General features: G+C 38.8%; 2 protein-coding genes across 4 annotated transcripts in view; one reads left to right on the top strand and one right to left on the bottom strand.

The window, feature by feature from the left end:
- The window catches only part of LOC308666087 (uncharacterized protein), an 18,767-nt gene extending 15,453 nt beyond the window's left edge, over positions 1–3,314 (top strand). For all 3 annotated transcript variants that reach the window (XM_081324600.1, XM_081324599.1, XM_081324601.1), the window contains 2 exons: positions 1,140–1,268; positions 2,217–3,314. In XM_081324600.1, coding sequence (XP_081180726.1) covers positions 1,140–1,268; positions 2,217–2,350 — 263 coding nt within the window. In that variant the 3' untranslated portion in view covers positions 2,351–3,314. The remainder of the gene's footprint in view (positions 1–1,139; positions 1,269–2,216) is intronic.
- Positions 2,461–21,299, bottom strand: LOC308666088 (uncharacterized protein). The gene is made up of 6 exons (XM_081324602.1): positions 20,738–21,299; positions 12,819–13,217; positions 9,457–9,750; positions 8,889–9,055; positions 7,932–8,283; positions 2,461–2,568 (listed from the first exon to the last, which is right to left on the bottom strand). Exons 1-5 carry the CDS (start codon positions 20,814–20,816, stop codon positions 8,239–8,241), a joined length of 984 nt encoding a protein of 327 aa, XP_081180728.1. The 5' UTR covers positions 20,817–21,299; the 3' UTR covers positions 2,461–2,568; positions 7,932–8,238.

Below are 21,299 nucleotides of genomic sequence, written 5' to 3'. Positions count from 1 at the left end.
AGTTTTGAAGATCATATTGGAGTCGTGGCTAGGGGGGCATTTGCCCAGGTTCGCCTGGTACGCCAGTTGCGCCCCTTTCTGGACCGAGATGCCCTATGTACAGTCACCCACGCACTCATTACCTCCCGTATAGATTACTGCAATGCTCTCTACATGGGGCTACCCTTGAAGACCACCTGGAGGCTTCAGCTGGTGCAGAATGCGGCCGCGCGGGTAGTGATGGGAGCAACCCGATACTCCCATATTACACCCCTCCTGCGTGAGCTGCATTGGTTACCGGTTGTCCTCCGGGTGAGATTTAAGGTGCTGGTACTTACCTTTTTAAAGTCCTACATGGCTTAGGCCCAGGATACTTGCAGGACCATCTGCTGCCGGGAACAACTTCCCATCGCCCAGTACGCTTACACAGAGAAGGCCTCCTCAGGGTACCGTCGGCTAGACAATGTCGGCTAGCGACCCCCAGGGGTAGAGCCTTCTCTGTGGGAGTGCCAGCCCTATGGAACCAGCTCCCCCCTGAGCTTCGGATGGCCCCAGATCTCCAGTCCTTTCGCTGCGGCCTCAAAACACTCCTTTTCCACCTGGCTGACCTGGACTGACAGGGATTTTAATTATGTTTTTAATTTTTAACTCTTAATTTTTACCTAATTTATTTTAATTTTAATTTTTATTTATTCTACAGGGGCCTTTAATTTTAATTTTTATTTTAACTTCTGTATTTATTGTACGTTATTGTTGTTAGCCGCCCTGAGTCCTTCGGGAGATAGGGCGGCGTATAAGTCCCAATAATAAATAATAATAAATAAATAAATAAATAAGTAAATCTATTACTAATTTAAAATGGCCCTCAGTCTACAAATGGTAATTCAATATAATCTTTTAACTAGAGTTCTCTAATATAATGTGAAAAATATATGTGACTTTTTTGAATACTAATGTTTGTACAACATAAAAACATTTCCTAATACTTCATGTTGCAAATTCCAGTGTGCAGCCAATACAAATGGCCGAGATGGAACAAGGTGCACTATTGTTGTTTTTTTTGATAAGTTTTTATTTTTTCATATTCCTTTGGAAAATTGGGCTTGTGGTTATGAGTTGCTGCTGGATCCCTGATCTCTTTTCATTGTTTTGTCTGCTAGAAAAGAATGAAGAATTACTGTATGAAGACTTGTCCTCCTTGAGTAGTGATGATTCCATCTCTGAATTCAGTCTCACAGATGTCAGCTCAGATGAACTTTTCAGTGAACCAGAAGTTGTACAACTTGCTGGTAAGCACTAGTTTGCTTTGAAATACTGAACTATGATGTTGCCGGGGGCGGGGGGGGGGGGGAGAAGGGGAAGGCAATACTAAAAAGATACCTCTTTCCCTTTCTTTCTTTCTTTCTTTCTTTCTTTCTTTCTTTCTTTCTTTCTCTTTCTTTCTTTCTTTCTTTCTTTCTTTCTTTCTTTCTTTCTCTTTCTTCTTTCTTTCTTTCTTTCTTTCTTTCTTTCTTTCTTTCTTTCTTTCTCTTTCTTTCTTTCTTTCTTTCTTTCTTTCTTTCTTTCTTTCTTTCTTTCTTTCTCTTTCTTTCTTTCTTTCTTTCTTTCTTTCTTTCTTTCTTTCTTTCTTTCTTTCTTTCTTTCTCCACTTCTTGAAACTTCAAGGCCTATTTATTTCATCACATTGAAAAAAAATATTTTGGGAGAATCGGATTAACATTCTTTTCCAAAAGATTAATACCCTTTCATTAAGCTGTTCAGCATTCTCATTAGCATGATTTGGAAGAATGGTTTTCCTAAATTTAGTTGGATTTTGTTCTGTTCTAATCCTGTTAATTTACCTTTTTTAAAAAAAAAAAAGAAAAGAAAAAGATGGGCAGTTCCCAGCTTTTGTACATTTGGTTCCACTCCTTCATGCAAGAAGCTTCCAGTACTTTGCAACTTCACTAGTTCATTTTGCCATATATGTATGCCCTTTGATGTCAGCTGAACAATCCTGTTTTTTACAAAGAGATATTTATTTAACAGGGTCTCCTGCAGCTCTTTTAAAATGCATCACTTGGGGAAAAGAAAACCCACTAAATGTTGTTTACCACCCAGAACCCATAGGAATTGGGCGGCTAATAAATTAGGTGGCTAATACATTCAAATAAATAAATAAAAGGTCCTATTGGAAATGTTTTAACTTATTTAATGATTCATAGTAATATGCTAATTACACTTGTTGTATCTTTTAGATAACACGGTTTCTTTACCAAGTTTGGAACTGGAGAATATCCCCGGAGAGGCAATTGGTGGCATGTTGGAGACGGCAGAAATCAGCAGTGAATTATCCACCAGTTTGCCTGAGCTCAACTTCAGTGACCTTTAAAGCATCACTTAAGGGCTGCCTCATGCTTTTTAATGAGGAAACAAATTAAAGAGAGAAAAACATAAGGCGTTGTTTTCAACATGCTAAGCTGCTTTTGTACAGATGTTGCATGAGTTAGGAGGAGGAGTGATCTTAGCCCTTATCCTGGGTCATGTTGGTACATCAGGATTAGGTTTGGAATCATTTCAAAGGTTGTTAATAGCATGCAGGGTCTCTCTCTGAAAATGAAAAAATGGTATTAATGAACCCCAATGTACATAAAATATATCTCTTTCTTTCAAATACTTTACATAGTCTGTAACCTAACACAGGCAAAAAAGATGTTCTGGACATTAATTCATCTTAAACTACAAAGCCTGTTAATTTGGTCAGTATCTATAATCCATGAATGAAGCATCTACTAAAGGACAGAAGAGTCTTTACTGTATTACATGTATAAAACCGTTACTTTGCCACATGTACCAGCAAGTGACTAAGACAAACTTTTCTGTGTATGGATGGATATTAGTTTTGTGGTAGTAGACAAATTTTCAGGGCAGTGTGGTTCATCATGTCTTTTTCAGGAGCAGCTGGAATTATTGAACAATTCTGTGTGCGCCCATCTTGTTTTGTTCACCACTGAGCTGCTACACTGTAGCCTTTGGAGTCATAAGGGAACTAATTTGTCTAAGTGACAGTATGTCCAAGGTTACTGATTTTGGATTAGGTGGGGAAGAAATCAGTGTAACTTCTTAATTATCATGCCTTGAGTCATTTTCAGTGCGTGGCAAATGTTAGAACAAAATCTAAGAGTCATGCTATAGTTAGGTTTTTATCCAAGCTAAAACTAAGCGTATACTATTTAAGTCAATGAGGAAATATGTCAAAGTACACATGGATTTGTGATTAAGTTCTCCTTAGGTTGCATTGTGTCACTACACTTTTGAACAGAGGAATATTGCAATAAAGGTTACTTTTTCCTTGACAGCTTTATGGTTAAAATCATACACACATGTAAGACATCCTTGCAATTTTTAAAGTCAAAAATTTCCAGTTGTGGGAATTATTAACAGAAAAATCATGAATGTATGAAAAATAAAACTAAGAATATAGCATATTAGATATCTCTAAACTTACATCTCTCAAATGTGTAGTCTTTGCATTTTTGTTAAAGTTTGGATTTAATTTATTTCTCATTGATCGGACTACCCACAGATTTTAAAAAAAACTTTAAAAATAAGCCATGTTTTCCTTCCCAGTGTTTCAGCTTGTATTTTTCAATATGTGGGATTCTCATTTTACTCCATGGAAGCAGAAAAGTATATTGAGCAAATAAATTTTGTGAGAAAACTATTATTATCTGAATTGCAACCCCAGAATTCTTAATCATAGAAGGTCCCAGACTTACACATCTTTATAGTGACAAATTAACTAATTAGAATATATTAGCAATAGCACTTAGACTTATATAATGCTTCACAGTGCTTTACAGCCCTCTCTAAGCAGTTTACAGAGTCAGCATATTGCCCTCAACAATCTGGCTCCTCATTTTACTGATCTCGGAAGAATGGAAGGCTGTGTCAACGAGTGAGAATTGAACTGCTGGCAGCTGGCAGAAGTAGCCTGCAGTACACTGCATTCTAATCACTGTGCCACCACGTCTTAATGCAAGAGCTGTTTATATTTTTCTGAACCATCCAATTTTGAAGATAAGATTAAACTAATTTTGTATTGCAGCTCTTACAATTACATCTTCTTTTCCCCAGGCCTAGATGGAGTAGAGACCTGCTAAAATTGTCATAAAGACCTCAATCTTATTCTGATTAATGAAACCACTGGCATTCGTGTAGGTATGGCAAATCAGCATACTGGACAAAGCTGCATCTCTCACATATCCTATGTTGAAAAAGAGCCTTGAATAGCAACATCCCCAATCTCAGGGTAAAAGTAATTTCAGAAGAGGAAAACGGTTACAGGCAAAGAAGAGGAGAAAAGATGAGGATTTGGCAACAGGAGATATAATCAGTGGATATTCCAATAGTTCAGAGAGTGATGGAAAGAAGCAATGGTTGCTCCCACACACTGCATTCATTGCTTCAGATTTGGGGAAGCGTAGACAGAGAAATCTTTAATTCAGTGATCTCTGGACAGAACAATTTGTCACAATGAATGTGGTTGTATTAATGCAATAAAGCTTGCATGCATTCATCAATAAATTGGACGTTGGTAGAAACCTTTTCTGAGGTTTAGTTTTTGAACAATGAGAAGGGATTAGGAAGAGAATAGCTAGTCTTCAAGTCCTTAGGGAACATCAATAGGATGGGAACCACATAGATTTCTGAGAGATTGCATCCCAAATGGCAGGTGTCATGACGGGGAGGTCCACTTCCCAGATTCCAATACTAAATGACACTAATCAAAGAGACTCAGTGTGTGCCAAATATACTGCCATATATGAAAAATTGGTGATTCCTGAAGTAAACTCGCCCTATGTCATGTAGGGCATTACAGGTAATAATTACCTTGAATTGCAGTCAGAAAAAGATTGGCAACCAATGCAGCTGAGGAACAGAGATGCCATGTGACATACTAAAACATGTTCCATCGCACACGCCGCTACATTCTGCATCAAATGTTTCTGAGTGGTTTTTAAAGGCAGCCCCATCCATGTAGAGTGCATTCCAGTAGCTGAGCCTTGAGGTGACACGGATAAACGAGTGACTATCTGAAAGGTTACAACTTGTGCACTAGATTGAGCTATGTGAAGCCCCCTCCCATTGCACACACTGCAAATGGAGACATGCTAGCCCATTCAAGAGTATGGGTGGAAGGTCCTTGGATGGAAGGTTGAGGGGGCCCTAATATCTATAACCACTCAGTCTTGGAAGGATTAAGTCAGTCTTTTCTTCCTATCTAGGCCTACACAACCTCCAGGTACTTAGCCAGGACCTTAGCAGCAACACTTGGTCAGTTTGGAATTGAGAGATATAATTGGATATTGATATTATTTAAAGTCTAATTACATTTTCAGTGCTGTAGATGACTCAGAATAAAAATCTACTTAAGTAGGTTTTTCTTCTTCATCCCTGAATGTAATTTTCCTTTTTAGCAAACTTATTCAATTAATTTTTAAGGCCATGAATTTTCTGCTCTGCAGAAAGCAAGTCTGTATTGATACTTGACCATAAATATGTAAACAAAATGCACAGTAGAGCTACTACAGCTAAGATGTGAATTGATCGCTAAATTGTAGCAGAGATTATATTGTGTATTGTCCTGATGCCATCTAGTGGCTATCTATTTTTGCAGCCCTGATCTGATACCGGGTAGCTATACCATAATGCATACTGCAGTGGTAAACAGATTGGCGGCAGTAATAGAGTTCTTTTTATCTTGATTAGTGTCCCACCCTTTCTAGCTTCAAAGGTAATCACTGAAAGTGATTTCTAGTTTCTTGCCAATGAACACAATTATACCTGAGCCTGGAATTAATAAAAATTAACTCACAAGCTATCAAAGCTTTCTGTCACCTTCAAAGGGATCTATAAGGACTTGGCACATTGCCCACTAATGCTGTTAAAGAGTACTTCTTGTGAAGTGAAACCTTGAGTACCGCTTTGTACTAGCCTCAGGGAAGCTACAATGCTGAAGGAGGCAGCTGAGCTTAACAGAACCTGTAGAATATGCCCTGCAGACTTGCCTAGGAATTCCTTGATACATTTGAGGCCCATCATCATTGAAGACCTTCTGAGAAATAGCCTAATACAGGGATAGGCAAGCCTTTTTGCTGGTGGCTCTTTTATTTATTTTTGGTGCTGAAGACCATAGAAAGTATGGCAATGATGCTGGACAAAAAAAAATATCTGTTAGATAAAATCACTGGTCTTGTTTTCAGAAGAGAGCTGTTGGTTTTTAGAAAACTAAGCTTTGAATTAATGGTATTACTACACTTCTGTCATAAGAAAATTATATTATTTAGTGACTTCCTGTTAATTATTGTGGGGAAAATAGGAGGAAGCACTATTAGGTGTGTTCACTGCCTTGAGTTACTTATAAAGTAAGAAAAGCAGGCTAACAAAACGAATAAATAAAATAAGAAAATGTGATCTTGAAATGAAGTAGCAGACCTTTGATGTTATAGGCTGGTTAAAATTGGCTCCATGGTTGTTTTGTCCTGCAAAAGGTCCACTTGACACTTAGAGATTCTAGTACAGAGATCCTCAACAAGTATCACTCTCAGGCTTCTCTATTTAAGCTAACCCAATCCCAGAGTAAATCACAAATCATCCTGCATCCATGTTTCAAACGTGGTATCTTGACTACGCTACAAATAACTGGATTCACACCATGCCAAGCCATAAACCTTGAGTTAAAAAACTCAATTGCTGGGTTTACCCATCTTGTTCAATCTAAGGGGTGTCAAACTCAATTTCATTGAGGGCCGCATCAGCATTGCGGTTGCCCTCAGGGGGCCGGGTGGATATGGCCAGGGTGGGCGTGGCCTACTGGGTGGGCGTGGCTAGAGTGTGAATGGCCTACTGGGTGGGCGTGGCCAGCTCTACATCGTTTGCATCAAGGGTGCCTATGGGGGCCTGGGCAGGAGTGGGACAGATCTGAGGGTCTCTGGCAGAAGGAGGGTCTCTGGGCCAGGGCCAAGGCAGTGGGGGCTGTTCCCTCACTGTTTCCAGGATGGCTTCGCGGGCCACATGAAACCACTTCGTGGGCCGGATCCGGCCCCCGGGCCTTGTGTTTGACATGTCTGATCTAACCAAATAAACAGCATTAAGGCTTATTTTAGTATATTTACCCAGCATATACATGAACACATAACAGCTTCTGAATATGATAAATGACATGAATTGATAAAAGCTGCATGTGTAAACAGGCACATTTCAGATGTTCATGCCTTCCAAGTAGCCAGGACTGTTTGAGCTTGGTAAATAGTAACACAGAAAGCTAGACCAGCCTTCAAACAGCAGCACCAATTGAGAGGTATTGCACAATCTTATTGTTTGAAGTATTGTCAACAATACTGGCAGGATTAAACAAATACTTAAATATTAAGAATGACAAAAAACATGTCACGTGCCATCCCTTAGTATTGAATAAAGGAGTACAATTTCCTTGGTAAACTGATGTTAAATCAAGTGCTGAAAACAGTATAAACTACAGCTACTCTTATTCTCTGCAAAAACACTGTAGAGGGAAAATGTACTCCAGTAATAGTAGTCAGACTATGCAGTGTGAATACTGAATACCATTAACTGGAATAGAAGATTATTGCTTTTAACTTTGTCTCAACTTGCTAGAGACATTTGCATGGCCCCATATGAAAATGAATACTGGACTAATTCTTTTAATATAATTCAGAGGGCCCTGATTAAAAGGATGAGATCACTACTTCCTTCTGAAACATGTTTTAAATCTTGATAGAAACTTGAAATGTAATTCAAGAAAAATAAGAAAGCCAACTTGATCTCCCAGTCACAGTTTGGTTGCATTTCCATTCTCAAGAAACACATCATATTCCATATATTTCATACTTTTTACTTTTTGTGAAAAAAGCACCCTATACAGTGTATTTTCTCAGAATCCAACACACCTATCTTTGATATGAAGCCTGCAGTTGTAAAGCTTGTTGAATCATTTTTCTCCAGCATTGCATGTATCCAGTCACAGAAAATGCGTATGTATTGAGGAAAAAGGTCTTGGTTAAGCTGATTTTCAAAAGTAAGGGGGAAAAAGACAGCATTTTAAAAAAGTAAGCCATTTGACTTGCAATTCTATAGTTATTTGCATGTCAGTACAACAGCTCCAAAATTGTAGAATTGCTCCCCAGTTGGGATCCTTTACAAGTTTTGTAGCCTTTAAAAGGTTCTGATTTTTTTTAAAAAAAGTCTTTCTGTTGTTCAGTAGCTGTAGAGGGAAAGAGGTGTGTCTTCCATCATGTCATCCTATAAGAAAGAGAAAAACTTTAATTTTGTGCTAGCCAAGACACTTGTGGGAGATATCTAAGACTAAGTTATGTACTATATATATATATATTCTTAGTGACTTCTGAACCATCACTTAATGAATCTGAGCCTCTGCCATCTCAAAGAATTACCCTTTGGAACAGACAGACTAGATAACTAATATTAAGGTACAGTGGCAATGAAGCCATGTCCCAGACCAGATTCTCATGCTTCCTGATGAGAAAGTATATTACATAGTTCATTAAGCTTGAAATGGAGAACTGATTTAGATAGCTGCCATGATACCAACTTTTAAACTATTCAAATAAGGCTATTCCATTAATCTGGAAAAAGTCTAGCTACAGGCATAGCAATCCCTTTTCTTTCCTAACTCCATGCATATAATAATATTCATTATGTTTGCTACTCTCAATACATAATCCTTCACTAATTATATCTGAATGCTCCTAAGGATCTATTATCAACATTCACCTTTCTATGTACACATTTGGATTGTGACATTTGTTCCTCCCCTTCGAAATGCTAGAACTAGAGGAAAAATAACAGAATGGGTAAAAGCCCAACTTGATTACACAGATGCTCACCATAGGCAAGTCCTGGAGACGTCTAAACCGTAGTCTACTGCTATGTTGTCGATACCTCAAGAAACCCAGGAGACTCAGAATTCCTACTGTCACAACAAAAATTACAATGACAGCAATCACCAGGGGATCCTTTCCTATTGGACTGGATACTGGTATACTGGGCAGATCTGAAAGCAAGAAGAAGGCAATAAAATGTAGTTCATCTTTTAAAGCTATGAAGGTGCTCACATAGCTACATATTTTAACAATCAGAGGAATACATTGAGCTGCATAACCCAAATCCACCATTGTCTTTAGTATTATTTATACAAACTTGCATTGCCTCTCCCAACATGTTTCCCCCAAAATTATTTTCAGGCAAAAGTAATTCCCAGCCTAATTTAGAGATGTCAGAGACTGAATACGTAGCCTTTTCCTTCTGCTTACAGAGCATATGATTTGTCACTATGCTATATACAGTAGTTCTTCCATAGTTTTATCCAAGATTGAGTTTAACTATTTCTCGGTTCTCACCAACCCATTCTAAATCATTTATTCCCTAGATGAGACAAGATTGCTAAATGTGTACCTTGATTGTTTCCCACATCAAATACAGTTGTCTTGTGTTCAGGTTTAGCTGGTTGCTCTGTCTCTGCTGATACGATTTTGTGAGGTAAGAACGTAGAGGAGGCAACCTCAAACGTTACTGATCGAGAAGTATTGGATGTGATCACTTGTTCACCAAGAGTAGTCCTTGGAGATGATGTGGAGGCAACAGTGTTCTCTTCTGTGAAAGCCTTGGGATCCATGACTGGTGTGGTATTTTTTGCCAGCCATGTGGTGATGAATGTAGAAGATTTTGGCTGGGAAGCAGCTGATGTTCCTGCAGAGAAACATTTAACTGTCAGGTTGGCAATCCTGCCTCTTCTTAATTCAGAAATAAAGAGAATCTATTTTGGCCAGACCTTTTCTGAATGTTTCTGCAGTGCTAACATAAATCTTGGTAGTTAGCAAATTTAATAAAAAGTATGTGAATAAAGCAAGTCCACAGTTAGATTCCAGTCTTGGGAAAGGTTCTATAAAGATAACTGGGGCACCCACCGTGTTGCTCAGTTATCCGGGAAGAGGGCTGGGTCCTCATGACTGTGAGCTCAGCCACCTGTATATTAGATCCATTTTCATCCTATCTGACTAAAACATGAACATTTTTTTCAATGTTTTATGTTTTTACTGATTGTGTATTATAGTTTTTATCATTTTCATGTACCTTCTAATCTTTGACTGGGAGCCATCCAGAACTGGCTGAAAGATGAGTGGCTCTATAAACCTTTTAAATAAATAAAATAAATATGATATATGGCTAGGTACCGGGTGCTAGTAGGGGTAAATTCTTCCTTGAGTGAGGAAGAATTTGATGTCACAGCACTTTTACATCCAGTGACACAGAATTTGCCAAAGAATCCATGACAGCATTACTACACAGCACACAACCAGCCTAAACAAATACACCAAGTTTGAAATACCCCGAATCATGAATCTTATCAATCTCTACCTAACCACATACAGGTTGTCCTCATCTTATAACAGTCCATTTATGACCATTCAAAATTACAACAGCACTGAAAAAAAAATGATTTATGACCATTTTTCACACTTAAGACTGTTGAGACATCCCCACGATCATATAATCAAAATTCAGATGCTTGACAACTGACACATATTTATGACAGTTGCGGTGTCCTAAGGGTCATGTGATTGTCTTTTACAACATTTTGACCAGCAAAGTCAATGGGGAAACCCGATTCAGTTAACAACCATGTTCCTGGAATGCCTGGAATCAATAGCATTCCCACATATACAACCCAAATATGGTTCTGGTATGTAGATGACACCCCTATCATAATCAAAAAGGATCAAGTAGAGAATTCACATGAAACCATTAACAAAACTTGAATATTCTCAACAGTAGAGGCAGTGACGGCAAATCAGAAACAAATCTATTGTAAAACCACCCACACCAACCAAGTGCTCCAGTAGCAAAGTAACAACTGAGCTTCCCACAAGAGAAACTGTGTATGAACATTCTTTAGATGAGCACAAAAACACTGCAGCAACCCTGAACATCAGAAAAAAAGAAACAGATCATCATTCTTACATCTTACAACAATATGGTTTTCCACACAATGTCACTGAAAAGTGCCTGACCACTCAATCCGATGTAGGGCAACCAATACATGTTGTGAAAAGAATAACACTGCCATTCATCAGAAACATCTCAGAAACCACCAATAGACTATTACAATCACATGATATCACTGTAGCACCCAAGCCAACCAAAGCCCTCCAAGCATCCTAAGTAAACCACAAGACCCAGCAACCCAGGAAGAAAAAGAGTCAACTATAGGATACAAGGAAGGGACGCGGTGGCTCAGTGGGTTAGGATGCTGAGCTTGTCGATCAGAAGGTCGGCAGTTTGGCGGGTTGAATCCCGAGTGCCGTGTAGCAGAGTGAGCGCCTGTTACTCGTCCCAGCTTCTGCCAACCTAGCAGTTCGAAAGCACGTAAAAATGCAAGTAGAAAAATAGGGACCGCTACGGTGGGAAGGTAACAGCGTTCCGTGCGCCTTTGGTGTCTAGTCATGCCGGCCACATGACCACGGAGACGTCCTCGGACAAGCGCTGGCTCTTCGGCTTTGAAACGGAGATGAGCACCGGCCCCTAGAGTTGGAAACGACTAGCACGCATGTGCGGGGGAACCTTTACCTTTACCTATAGGATACAATGTAAGGATTACATAGACAAAAAGGCAGATCATCCATGAACACCAATTAGCAGTCAGAAGACATGATGAAAGTTCCTTAATTTTATCATGCATGGGCAAACCTAACCATAGTTTCAACTGGGAAACTGTGAGTATCCAGGACAAAGTCGAGTCCAAAAATGTTGGAAATTTCCTGGAACCCTAGGACTCAAACAAATCAGCCATCAACAAGCACATTAGGCATGAGCAACATCTACTAAACCAGACATGTCAAACACAAGGCCCGGGGCCCAAATCCGGCCCGTGAAGTGGTTTCATGTGGCCCCCGAAGCCATCCTGGAAACAGTGAGGGAACGGTCCCCACTGCCTTGGCCCTGGCCCAGAGACCCTCCTTCTGCCAGAGACCCCCAGATCTGTCCCACTCCTGCCCAGGCCCCCATAGGCACCCTTGATGCCCATGATGTAGAGCTGGCCATGCCCACCCAGTAGGCCATACGCACTCCAGCTGCACCCACCCAGTAGGCCGCGCCCACCCTGGCCATACCCACCCGCCCCTGTACTAAACCATTCAAAATAGACAATTACAAAGCCAAAAAGGAAACAAAAAGACCTGAAAACTTTCTCAAGAGCAATCAACACACAGATAAGCAGAGATTAACATTAAGGTTAACATTAGACTAACAATCAAGAAGCAAACAATGATCAATTAAGAAATTGCCAAGCAAGCTAACAGTAAATAACAGCCTAATCAAGGAACCACCAAGACCACTCTTACCAACACTGTCAGGGCAAGCCACTGGTATATAAAATGAGAGTAAGCTTAATTCTCTACTAGAACTGATGATGTTACCTAGTTTGGTAATGAAATATCTGCAAGAAAATAACCAAGCTCAGAAAGCACCAAGGACCCTATAGTTCAACCCTGAGCTACAAATTTTCCCTTCTTTCGGTAACATATTTTTTAGTATGCTGAGGCCACAGAAATATTTAACCATAACTCTGCAAACTTAAGTGTTTTTTAGCTCAGATGGTGTATTCTTTTCTTTTTTCCATTTTTGGGAAATACAGAGTATCTAATGTAATCTAATAAGATGTTTTTACAGGCTGTGACTATGAAGCAGAATAAGTCATCCTGGCCATATTTATTTAAACCACCTGCCATTATAAATTACTGATAATTGCCCAGTCTTACCTTGTGTCTCCTTTGACTGGAAAATTTCCGTAGCCGGGATCTTGCTGCTGGAAGTAAGCAAGGTGATGGTACTGATGTATCTTCTATCATCATCCAGACCCAACGTATTAGTTTCCAGTAAGTTTGTAGTTGGAGTAAGAAATAAAGAAGGATCAGTGCTACTATTAGAGGCATTATTTGCAGTCTGAGTCTGTATCCCTGTTGTGGTATTCAAATAGCCAGGTGTAGTAGTGGTCAGATAATCCATCTGACCGATGCTGCTGACACTGATTTGTGAGGTGCTTGTGATAATGTCATCCCTACTGGTGGCTGTGGCTTGGAAGCTTCTAGCCTCGGTGTGAGGAAGCGTGAACTGAGAAACTGTGCTGTATGAAGCAGATGACCCATTCTTCCCATCTCCTAGGATAGGAAAAACAAACAGGAAAATAAAATTTGGCAGCATCCTTACAACATATGTCCTTCCCTAGAAGATCAGCTGGAGAAATAAGTAGAAAAGGAGAAGAAGTAGATTCATATCCAAAACAATTGCTGTGAAAGGGACAGCGAATTGGGGAGCAAGTGTTTTTTCTAACAAATAATTTAAATGTTGTGACTTTCTTACAAGCAAAGTCAATGGGGAAGCGAAATTCACTTAACAACTGTGACAAGAAAGGTCATAAAATGGGCCAAAATTCACTTAACAAATGATTCTCTTAGTAACAGGAATTTTGGGCTCAATTGTGATTGTAAGTTGAGGATTACATGTACTGTGGGCACAATTTTTAGGGAAAAGTGTTTATTCAGATATTTCTGTCTAACTTGTTAACTGCTTTTATCCAATACCTCTTTTTTGCATAGAAAAGAAAACCAATCTTGAGTTTTTTCCTACAAAAAGTACCTCAAATAGTACAATGTTATATTTTATTTTAATTAATACTAAATGGGCGCTAGATTGTTTTTTCTATAATTTAAATAAATATTACCTGTGGTAGTTTGGGATTTGACATGGAGGGTTTTTTTGTTTTTTTTACTGTTAGTTAAGTTCCACTTGCTTTTTGACTTTCAGATGTTCTCTCTAGAAGCATTGTAAATGAGAAAGGAAACACTGAACACAGGAATAAGAACTTTTTAAGGATGTAAATGTAGGAATTGTAAGAAACAGGTTTACTTTGTGTGGCCTTTAGGGTGCTGCTGCTGTGAATGGTTCATTACTACTATTAATCTATCTCAGAAGTCCCCAAATGTTTGGGCACCAGGGACTGGTTCCCACGGACCAGTGATTTTGTGTGGTGCCTGCATCCCGCAGACGGGGCTTTCCTTGTTTGTGCGGACCAGTTGCTGGCATGCCGCAGCCCAGTACCAGTCCACAGCCCAGGGGTTGGGGAACCCTGATCTATCTAATACTTATTAGTTTCACTTTGCATCAAGAGAGAACCTTTCTTGTAAAGTTAGTGCTTTGAAACATGTTGATTGCTGTGTCCCAGTTTTCATGTTTAGGATCACGATATTGTTCACATCCCGTTTGTCAATCTAGAAGACTTAAGGTGGGTAAAGAGCAATACAAAATACTATTTTCAAGCCAGAGAGAAAATCTGAATGAATATTTAATGGAAAATCTTCCCTGTTCTAATTGGAATAAATAGGCACACCCAGGTTTTGCATGTGTACTGTTTTCTGTCTGCCTAATAAAAAAAATTGGCATTCCCTAATGCTCTCATCTCAGAACTAATCAAGTCCAGTCCTGTTTAGTTTCTAAGCCCAGGCAAAGCGACCTGGTGCCAACTACCTCTTGTATTGATACAGTTGCATGTAATTCCCTTTTTCCACTCTCAGATCAGACTCTAGTTTATGAAATCTGGATCTGATGGTCCAAAAGTCTGAAAGTGGTGTCCACCCTTCCCCCCAAGCAACATTTTTCACAACAAAGGTCTCTTTTATTTTCAATTTTTCTAAGGAAATTAGAACAGTCCAAAACATAGTTAAATCTGCAAAAATGCAAGCATAGCTCAGGAGAAATATTATTCTGTTGGATTCATGATATGGTAATTCTGGTGATACCCCCTGAATTCCATCCATGGAAATGACAGTGGTGATCATGTATAGTTTGATCTCTTTTATTACAGTACACAATTTCTTCCAATTACTTCCATTTACTAAGCTTTCTCTATTAGAGGAAGGAAATGTTCATATGGTAAAAAATATGTCAGCGTTAGTATCTTCTGAAAAGAATTCAGTTAGAAAAAACACTTACTCCCCAATTTGCTGTCCGTTTCACAGCAATTGTTTTGGATATGAATCTACTTCTCCTTTTCTACAGGGCCTCTTGCTTCATAATTGCTCTTGCTTCATAACTGCTAAGCTTGTAAGCCGCCCTGAGTCTTCGGAGAAGGGCGGGATATAAATGGAATTAAAATAAATAAATAAAATAAATAAATAATTTCAGTGCTACCTTATAATTTGTACCACTTGCCTGTCTATGCTATAAACAGACATAATCTTTAAAAATGTGTGTACTCTTTATAGGAACAACATTATGCATTGTATGGCTATGGATTGGTACAATAAATGCTACACTGTTTTCATTAACACGTACATCAACCTAAATCAACCACTGTTGATTTAGGTTACTGTACATGTTAATCTGATGTACAATCTGGCTAGTGATTCCTTAGAAGAAATAGGGACACTTAGAGGAGAGATTGTCTTTATCTCTCAGCTTAGTTTTTGCTCAGTAATAAAGTAACTCTCATACAGTATTCGTATGGCACACTTCTTCAAAAGTGTTCAGAACTGCATATACTACCTTCCCCAACTTGGTATTCTCCAGATGTATTGGGTCTTCAATTCCCAAGTTGACTGGGAATTTTGAGAACTGCAGTCCTTATGGGGATGAGGCTGAGAAAGGCTGATGTATATGATGAACCCATTGTGACTAGATAAAATTAAGATTTGCCTGTATATGTTACATTTGCCCAGAGCATTTAATTCAAAGAGTAATGTGTCTAAGAACTTTAAGGGGAAAAAGGTATGTTTGCTTGCCAAACTGTTTCAAGACACTCTTTCATTCATCCCAGTGCTTATACTAATATATAGTGCACAAATCCAACACATTAATTGCAAGCCAAGAGTCGAAGCCCAAGAATAAATATATTACCTGAGCACAAAATATCTAAAAATGGTTAACAGCAAGTGAAAGAAATATATCAATATTTGTCTAAAAGTTTTATAAATAGAATAAGCTATTTCAACAGGACACTCTGTTAAGGATTCTCTTCCAAAATCAATAGTACACAGACTGTATTCAACGAATCTGTTTCTGTGTATATTGTATTCTCTGCACAAGACCTCTTGAACTGAACGCATTCCATTCAATTTTCAAATATGGCAAATCCGCAATGACTATGTGTTACACACTGCTTCCAGTATATTTATAACTTTAACAACTGAGCAGTGCTGGGAATTCTTTCTTAAAAAAGAAACCAGTGCTTATTTGGACCAGTTCTTGTTTTTTACTTCAAAGGAATCATTTTATAAACAGTAGTGAGCTTGGCAAATTTGTAATAAGCACAGACTTTCTTCTAACATAATTAGCAAAAGAGGGAAAGTTATCAGTTGAACAATCTGATAACTGATTAATCTGTAACAGTGACTACAATTTAATAAATTGTGAGAGAAGAGGTGGAGAAAAAGGAGGAAGATTGCAGTCCACAAATGTTTCATACTGATCTTTTTTTCCACTCCAACCTCATTTTATGTTAGAAGCCAATGCTATTCACAATAAACAATCTGAAAAAAATACCAAGTATTTACAAAGAAAGATAATCCTAAATTTATACCTGCACCTAAACAAAGATTAGATTTTTTTTAAAAAAAACCTAATTTTCCATTTTTCTCATATTCTCAGGTAATTGAGGATGTTTCATTTAAAAAATAAATCATCTGAAGAAATCTTTCAGCTAAATACATCATTTTTTGTCTTCAGAAAAAGTTTCCTAAACATTTCCATATGATAAAAGTTATTTACTGATTCACTTATTAGCATTCTTTATAAAGCTTTGGGAGAAAATATAACAATAAACTAAACCTTAATTTGACATCAGTGTAACTTTTAATATCCAGCATAATTTTTGATTATAATATTTTCAGGAAGTTGAGATATCTATCTGAAGAATCCTTAGCTGATGACAGGATAAAATACTCCATCTTCTCCTTCCCAAATGTAAATTGGGAAGTTCACATTTCATAGTCAAATGAATTTGAAATCTTATATATGCAATGTGAAGATAAACACACTTGACTTTCTTACATGACTGTTATAAAGATTACTGCAATTAAAAACTGAAAGTGCTATAAATATGCAATTGCTAAAAGATACTGCAAAATTTCCACAGAATCTTTATACTGAGAGGAAATGCACAGCACCTGCCCTTGGCTTAGTCAATATTTTCTTTTTAAACTGTAAATATAATTGTTCTCTTTCATTGCACTCTACAACCAGCCAAAGGAACATTAACATGTTTATATTTTTAAAACTACAGTGGGGATTAAATAGAAAGATGTATCACTTGAAATGTAACTTAAAAACATCAGGTTTTGCATGAGTGTGTTTTCAAGGGAAATTACCTCCGTATATTTATGGTGCTATTGCCTTTTCACTTTTGTCTCTTTTCCCCTAATCAGAAGAAAAATCAAAATGCTTAATCCATGATATGAGAGAGAGAGGAGGGGGGGGGGAAAGAGAGATTTTGTGTTATGTTTGAAATTTATGGAGAAAATTAAACTTTGGGAATATAGTTTCTGACATTTTGCATAATCATAGAGTTGATAGAAATTGTACATCTCTGATTTCTATCCTGTCATTCTTAAATAAAGAATATGGCAAGATAGCATAAGTGTAGTCATATATAAATATTTTAACCTTTATCAACAAACACTTATGATGAAGATACATCATTGCAAACAAAAATAGTCTTTTCATTAATTTTTGTATCTATATTAGCTAACAATGTTCAAATTGGTAATTGTTATTAAACTTTTACCTCACTATAGTGAACATAAAAGGAAATACTGTTCCATACAAATCTAAAATCTCAGCTTATGATTTATATAAATCAACCAAAATAATAAAGTCACACAAACTATCTCTACAGTAATCTATTGACAAGAGTGAATAAAAATATCAGCTAAGTAACTCTCATCTATTTGAATATAGTTTGAGGTATAATGTTTGTATCCTTACAAGACCATAAAAGACTAGGGAAGGCATATCAGTCTGCCATTTGTGAAATGAGACCTTGAAAACTTGCATAAAGTTCTAAGTCTTATAAAACATACTGGAATTAAATTAAAGAACAGAAGTGGCATACAAATCTGAGTAAATCAATCAATGACACTGAACTTACATTTTTTTAAAAAAACATCCTCTATATATCTATCTGGATAGAGTAGCTGATTTAGTTGACCCTGTCAGAAGTATGAAGGACTGTACAGCACCGTGTTTTTGGATGCAGTCAGCCCAGCTCTAAAATTATTTTAAGTGTTCTAAAAATCTCTATCTTCTGTAGATTTCTCTCATTTTATGGACTCAGGTATTAAATAAACATGTTACTTTGTTAACTGGTTAGTATAGGATATATAAATACCATTATTAAAATGCTATGGTCTTCTAAATAGCCTGAAAGTGTCATTTAAAAAATTGCTTTAGAACCAAGTGTCTGGAGCCATAGAATTATAAGTAGATAAGAGAGGCAACAATTCACTTGTCTTCACTCTTGTGGTCCTTTTGCTTTTCAAATCAGTGATAGGAAGTTTGGATTTAAAGAAGTTCAGTGATTGTTACTTTGGACCCCAAGAGAAAGAACCCTTGGGACAGGCATGCTTTATGCCTGAATTCATCCATGCTTAACTTGTTTACTGGGTTCTCCTTAAACATAGACTTATAAGCCAATCAAACAGGTTGAATTTGCCTAACATGCTAATACACATACATATGCACAAAATCAAAGTTTTGAGTTCAGAGGCTAGGTATGTAACTGGTAAGGTATGTAACCTGAGTCTATAACTGACTCAGGTACATTGTACAAACACGCCTATTTGGGCAGAAGAAGTCTCACCTTCCCATATCCCATCTCATTAAGATGTCCTTGTGAGAAACGCACTCACCAGTCAGAAATTTGACAGAGTCACTAAGTGAAGCAGCAAGCAGTTTATTGAAAAATACATTTTGCAAGAACAGGTGGCTAGCAAAGTAGGCACACCCAAAGATAGATTTCAGCACCATTTTATTAACTAAGTCCAAAGCAAAAGTCCCACCCTTGCCACTGCATGTGAGAAGGCCACAAGGTTCACACCCTATCCGAAGTGCCTAATTCCCCCATGTAAATCCCCTACCAGTGTCATACCCATGTTCCTCATTTGTTTTTTCTAAGTTAGTTTCCCTATTAGCAGTGTGTGCGTGCAGTTTTGCCTAGCTTACAGGTCCTGTTCTCTTTGAACCCATCTGCATAAGCAGAAGCAATTAGTTTCATCATTATGTGCAAGCTCTTACGGTTAATGTCTATGGAGATTCTCAGTCAACTGGAATTTCTTGTTTTTGAGGGAATATGAACGGATTTCCAGAAAACATTGCAGACTACAGGAACCATTTGCACTTCAGTTGGAGATGCAGACAACACAGACTCATCCCCAACAGCCTGCGCCTGCCTGTCTTCCAACAGGGAAGGGACACAGGGCAGAAAACATCCTGCAGTCAAGAAGGCCCCACACACATCTGCAGTGCTCAGGTGACCCTGAGGACACAGACAAACCTCAAAGACTCTCTAAAAGAATGCAAATGATCAACTGTCTGCAAGGAATAAAAATCCTTCCATTCCCCACCATCCAGTCAGAGCTGAAGAAGCTTCTAGGATGAGGAACGAAAAGTGTCTTCAAAGAAAGAAAAACAAGGAAGTTCCAGTTGCCTCCTGAAAAAGCACCTTTGGGACTCCTTTGGTTAAAATGTCAGCTAGCTTGTTTTAAGACCACAGACAGTTCCTGTGCTTCTAAACCTTTGCTTTTTCTTGTTATTCTAGGCCACATTCATTTTCCAAGTATTTGTTAAACTTGGTCTGATGCAAAAACAACATTTTTATTTTCCACATCCTGAACCCCCAAATCTTAAATCTGCAATCAGTAAATGTTTTGAAGAAAATATTCTAACTGTGCAGCAAATACACCAAAGAAAGAAAATTGTGACTTCCTAGGTAACAGAAATGAAGAAATTTAGCGAGCAAGGAAAAGCCATGAATTTCTGCTAAGTAGTGTAGTTAAACATATAACCTGAGTGAAAAAAAGAAAGCCAGGTTTTGAACCAGAGCTCTGACCCAAACTGTTCTGAATGCTGGCAGTCTGCTTGTAAAAAAAATACAAAGAAAAGGTAAGAGCATTTCTGGGTGTATTTTCCAAACTACTGTTCTGATCAAGCCTTATTTGAGTTCCCAAATGCCCTGGTGGTGGACGTGGCAGCTCTAACACCAGTCATTCGGTAAACAACAAGCCCAAGGGGTAGTGAGGGCCTGCATTAAACCTGGGAGCTTCAGCTCTGGGGAGAAGAACTGGGTGCCAGTCCTAAGGAAAGGCACCCCATAGCCCATCACCCAGTGAAGTAAGGAAAGTCTGAATCTCTAGCTGGCCAATGAGCCCCTCCAGAAAATGTAGGCTGAAAGTGAAGTAGAGAGAAAGGCTTAACGGAGGCAGGAGAGCAACGCCTTCTTAGATGGCAGAAAATTTGGCGCGTCCAACCCAAAGAAGACAGGCAGACTCGCCAGGGGGAGGGCTGCCAGGGACTTTTTGGTTTTGCAATGGCTTCTGAGGTTCCTCAAAAGTTTGGGATGCTTCCAAGCGCGCCTGCTTGCACCCGAGACCCGACCTTTCAGGAGGGATGGAGCGAGTGGTGCACGTACCTGGCAGAGACAGGAGGCTTCCAGCCAGGAAGCAACAAACGGCCGCGAGGTTGTAGAGGGTGCGACGAATTCCCACCATGGTGGGCCGGCCCTAGCGGCGATCGGTCAGGGCAAGAGAGGGGAAAAAAATAAAGAGAGAACCGGCGCCCCCGGCAGCGTCTGTGAAGATCTGGTCGTGGAGAGTGAGTCACTGCCACGTGGTTTATTTCACAAACACAAGGATGGGACTAGTCGGGGCGTGTTGAGGCCTCTTTTTCGCTCCCCAACTCCTGCAGAAAAAAAAAATAAATGCCCGAGTTTCTTCAGTCCTCCCGCATCATTCACACGACTCTCGCGCCCCCTGCAAAAAACAATCTGCCCCACTGTCGGGGGCCGCCCCCTCTTCCAGCTGAAACTCAGAAGCCGGGGCTTTCTCCGCAGTTGGCCAGAGTTTTTTTTCTTTCTTTTCTAATCTAGAAGCTCAACAAGAGGAGCCGATACGAAAGGTTTGGCTGGTCGGACTCCGTCCCACTGACGGAGTCTGGAAAGAGACCGGCGCTGCGAGAACAGCTCCGCCCCTTCA

The sequence above is a fragment of the Vipera berus genome (genome assembly GCF_964194415.1).
Source record: "Vipera berus genome assembly, chromosome: 3".
Classification (NCBI taxonomy): Eukaryota; Metazoa; Chordata; class Lepidosauria; order Squamata; family Viperidae; genus Vipera; species Vipera berus.
The sequence above is the reverse complement of the archived record's forward strand: the minus strand, read 5'-3'. Positions and strand labels throughout refer to the sequence as shown.

Bases quoted from the DNA above. Each gene is read 5' to 3' on its own strand.
- LOC308666088 (XM_081324602.1), bottom strand. From the start codon at position 20,816: ATGGTGGGAATTCGTCGCACCCTCTACAACCTCGCGGCCGTTTGTTGC. The intron at 9,751-12,818 runs GTAAGACTGGGC...GTTTCTCTGCAG, and splicing joins CCAGTCAAAGGAGACACAAG to GAACATCAGCTGCTTCCCAG. The intron at 9,056-9,456 runs GTACACATTTAG...TCTTGCTTTCAG, and splicing joins TGATGTGGGAAACAATCAAG to ATCTGCCCAGTATACCAGTA.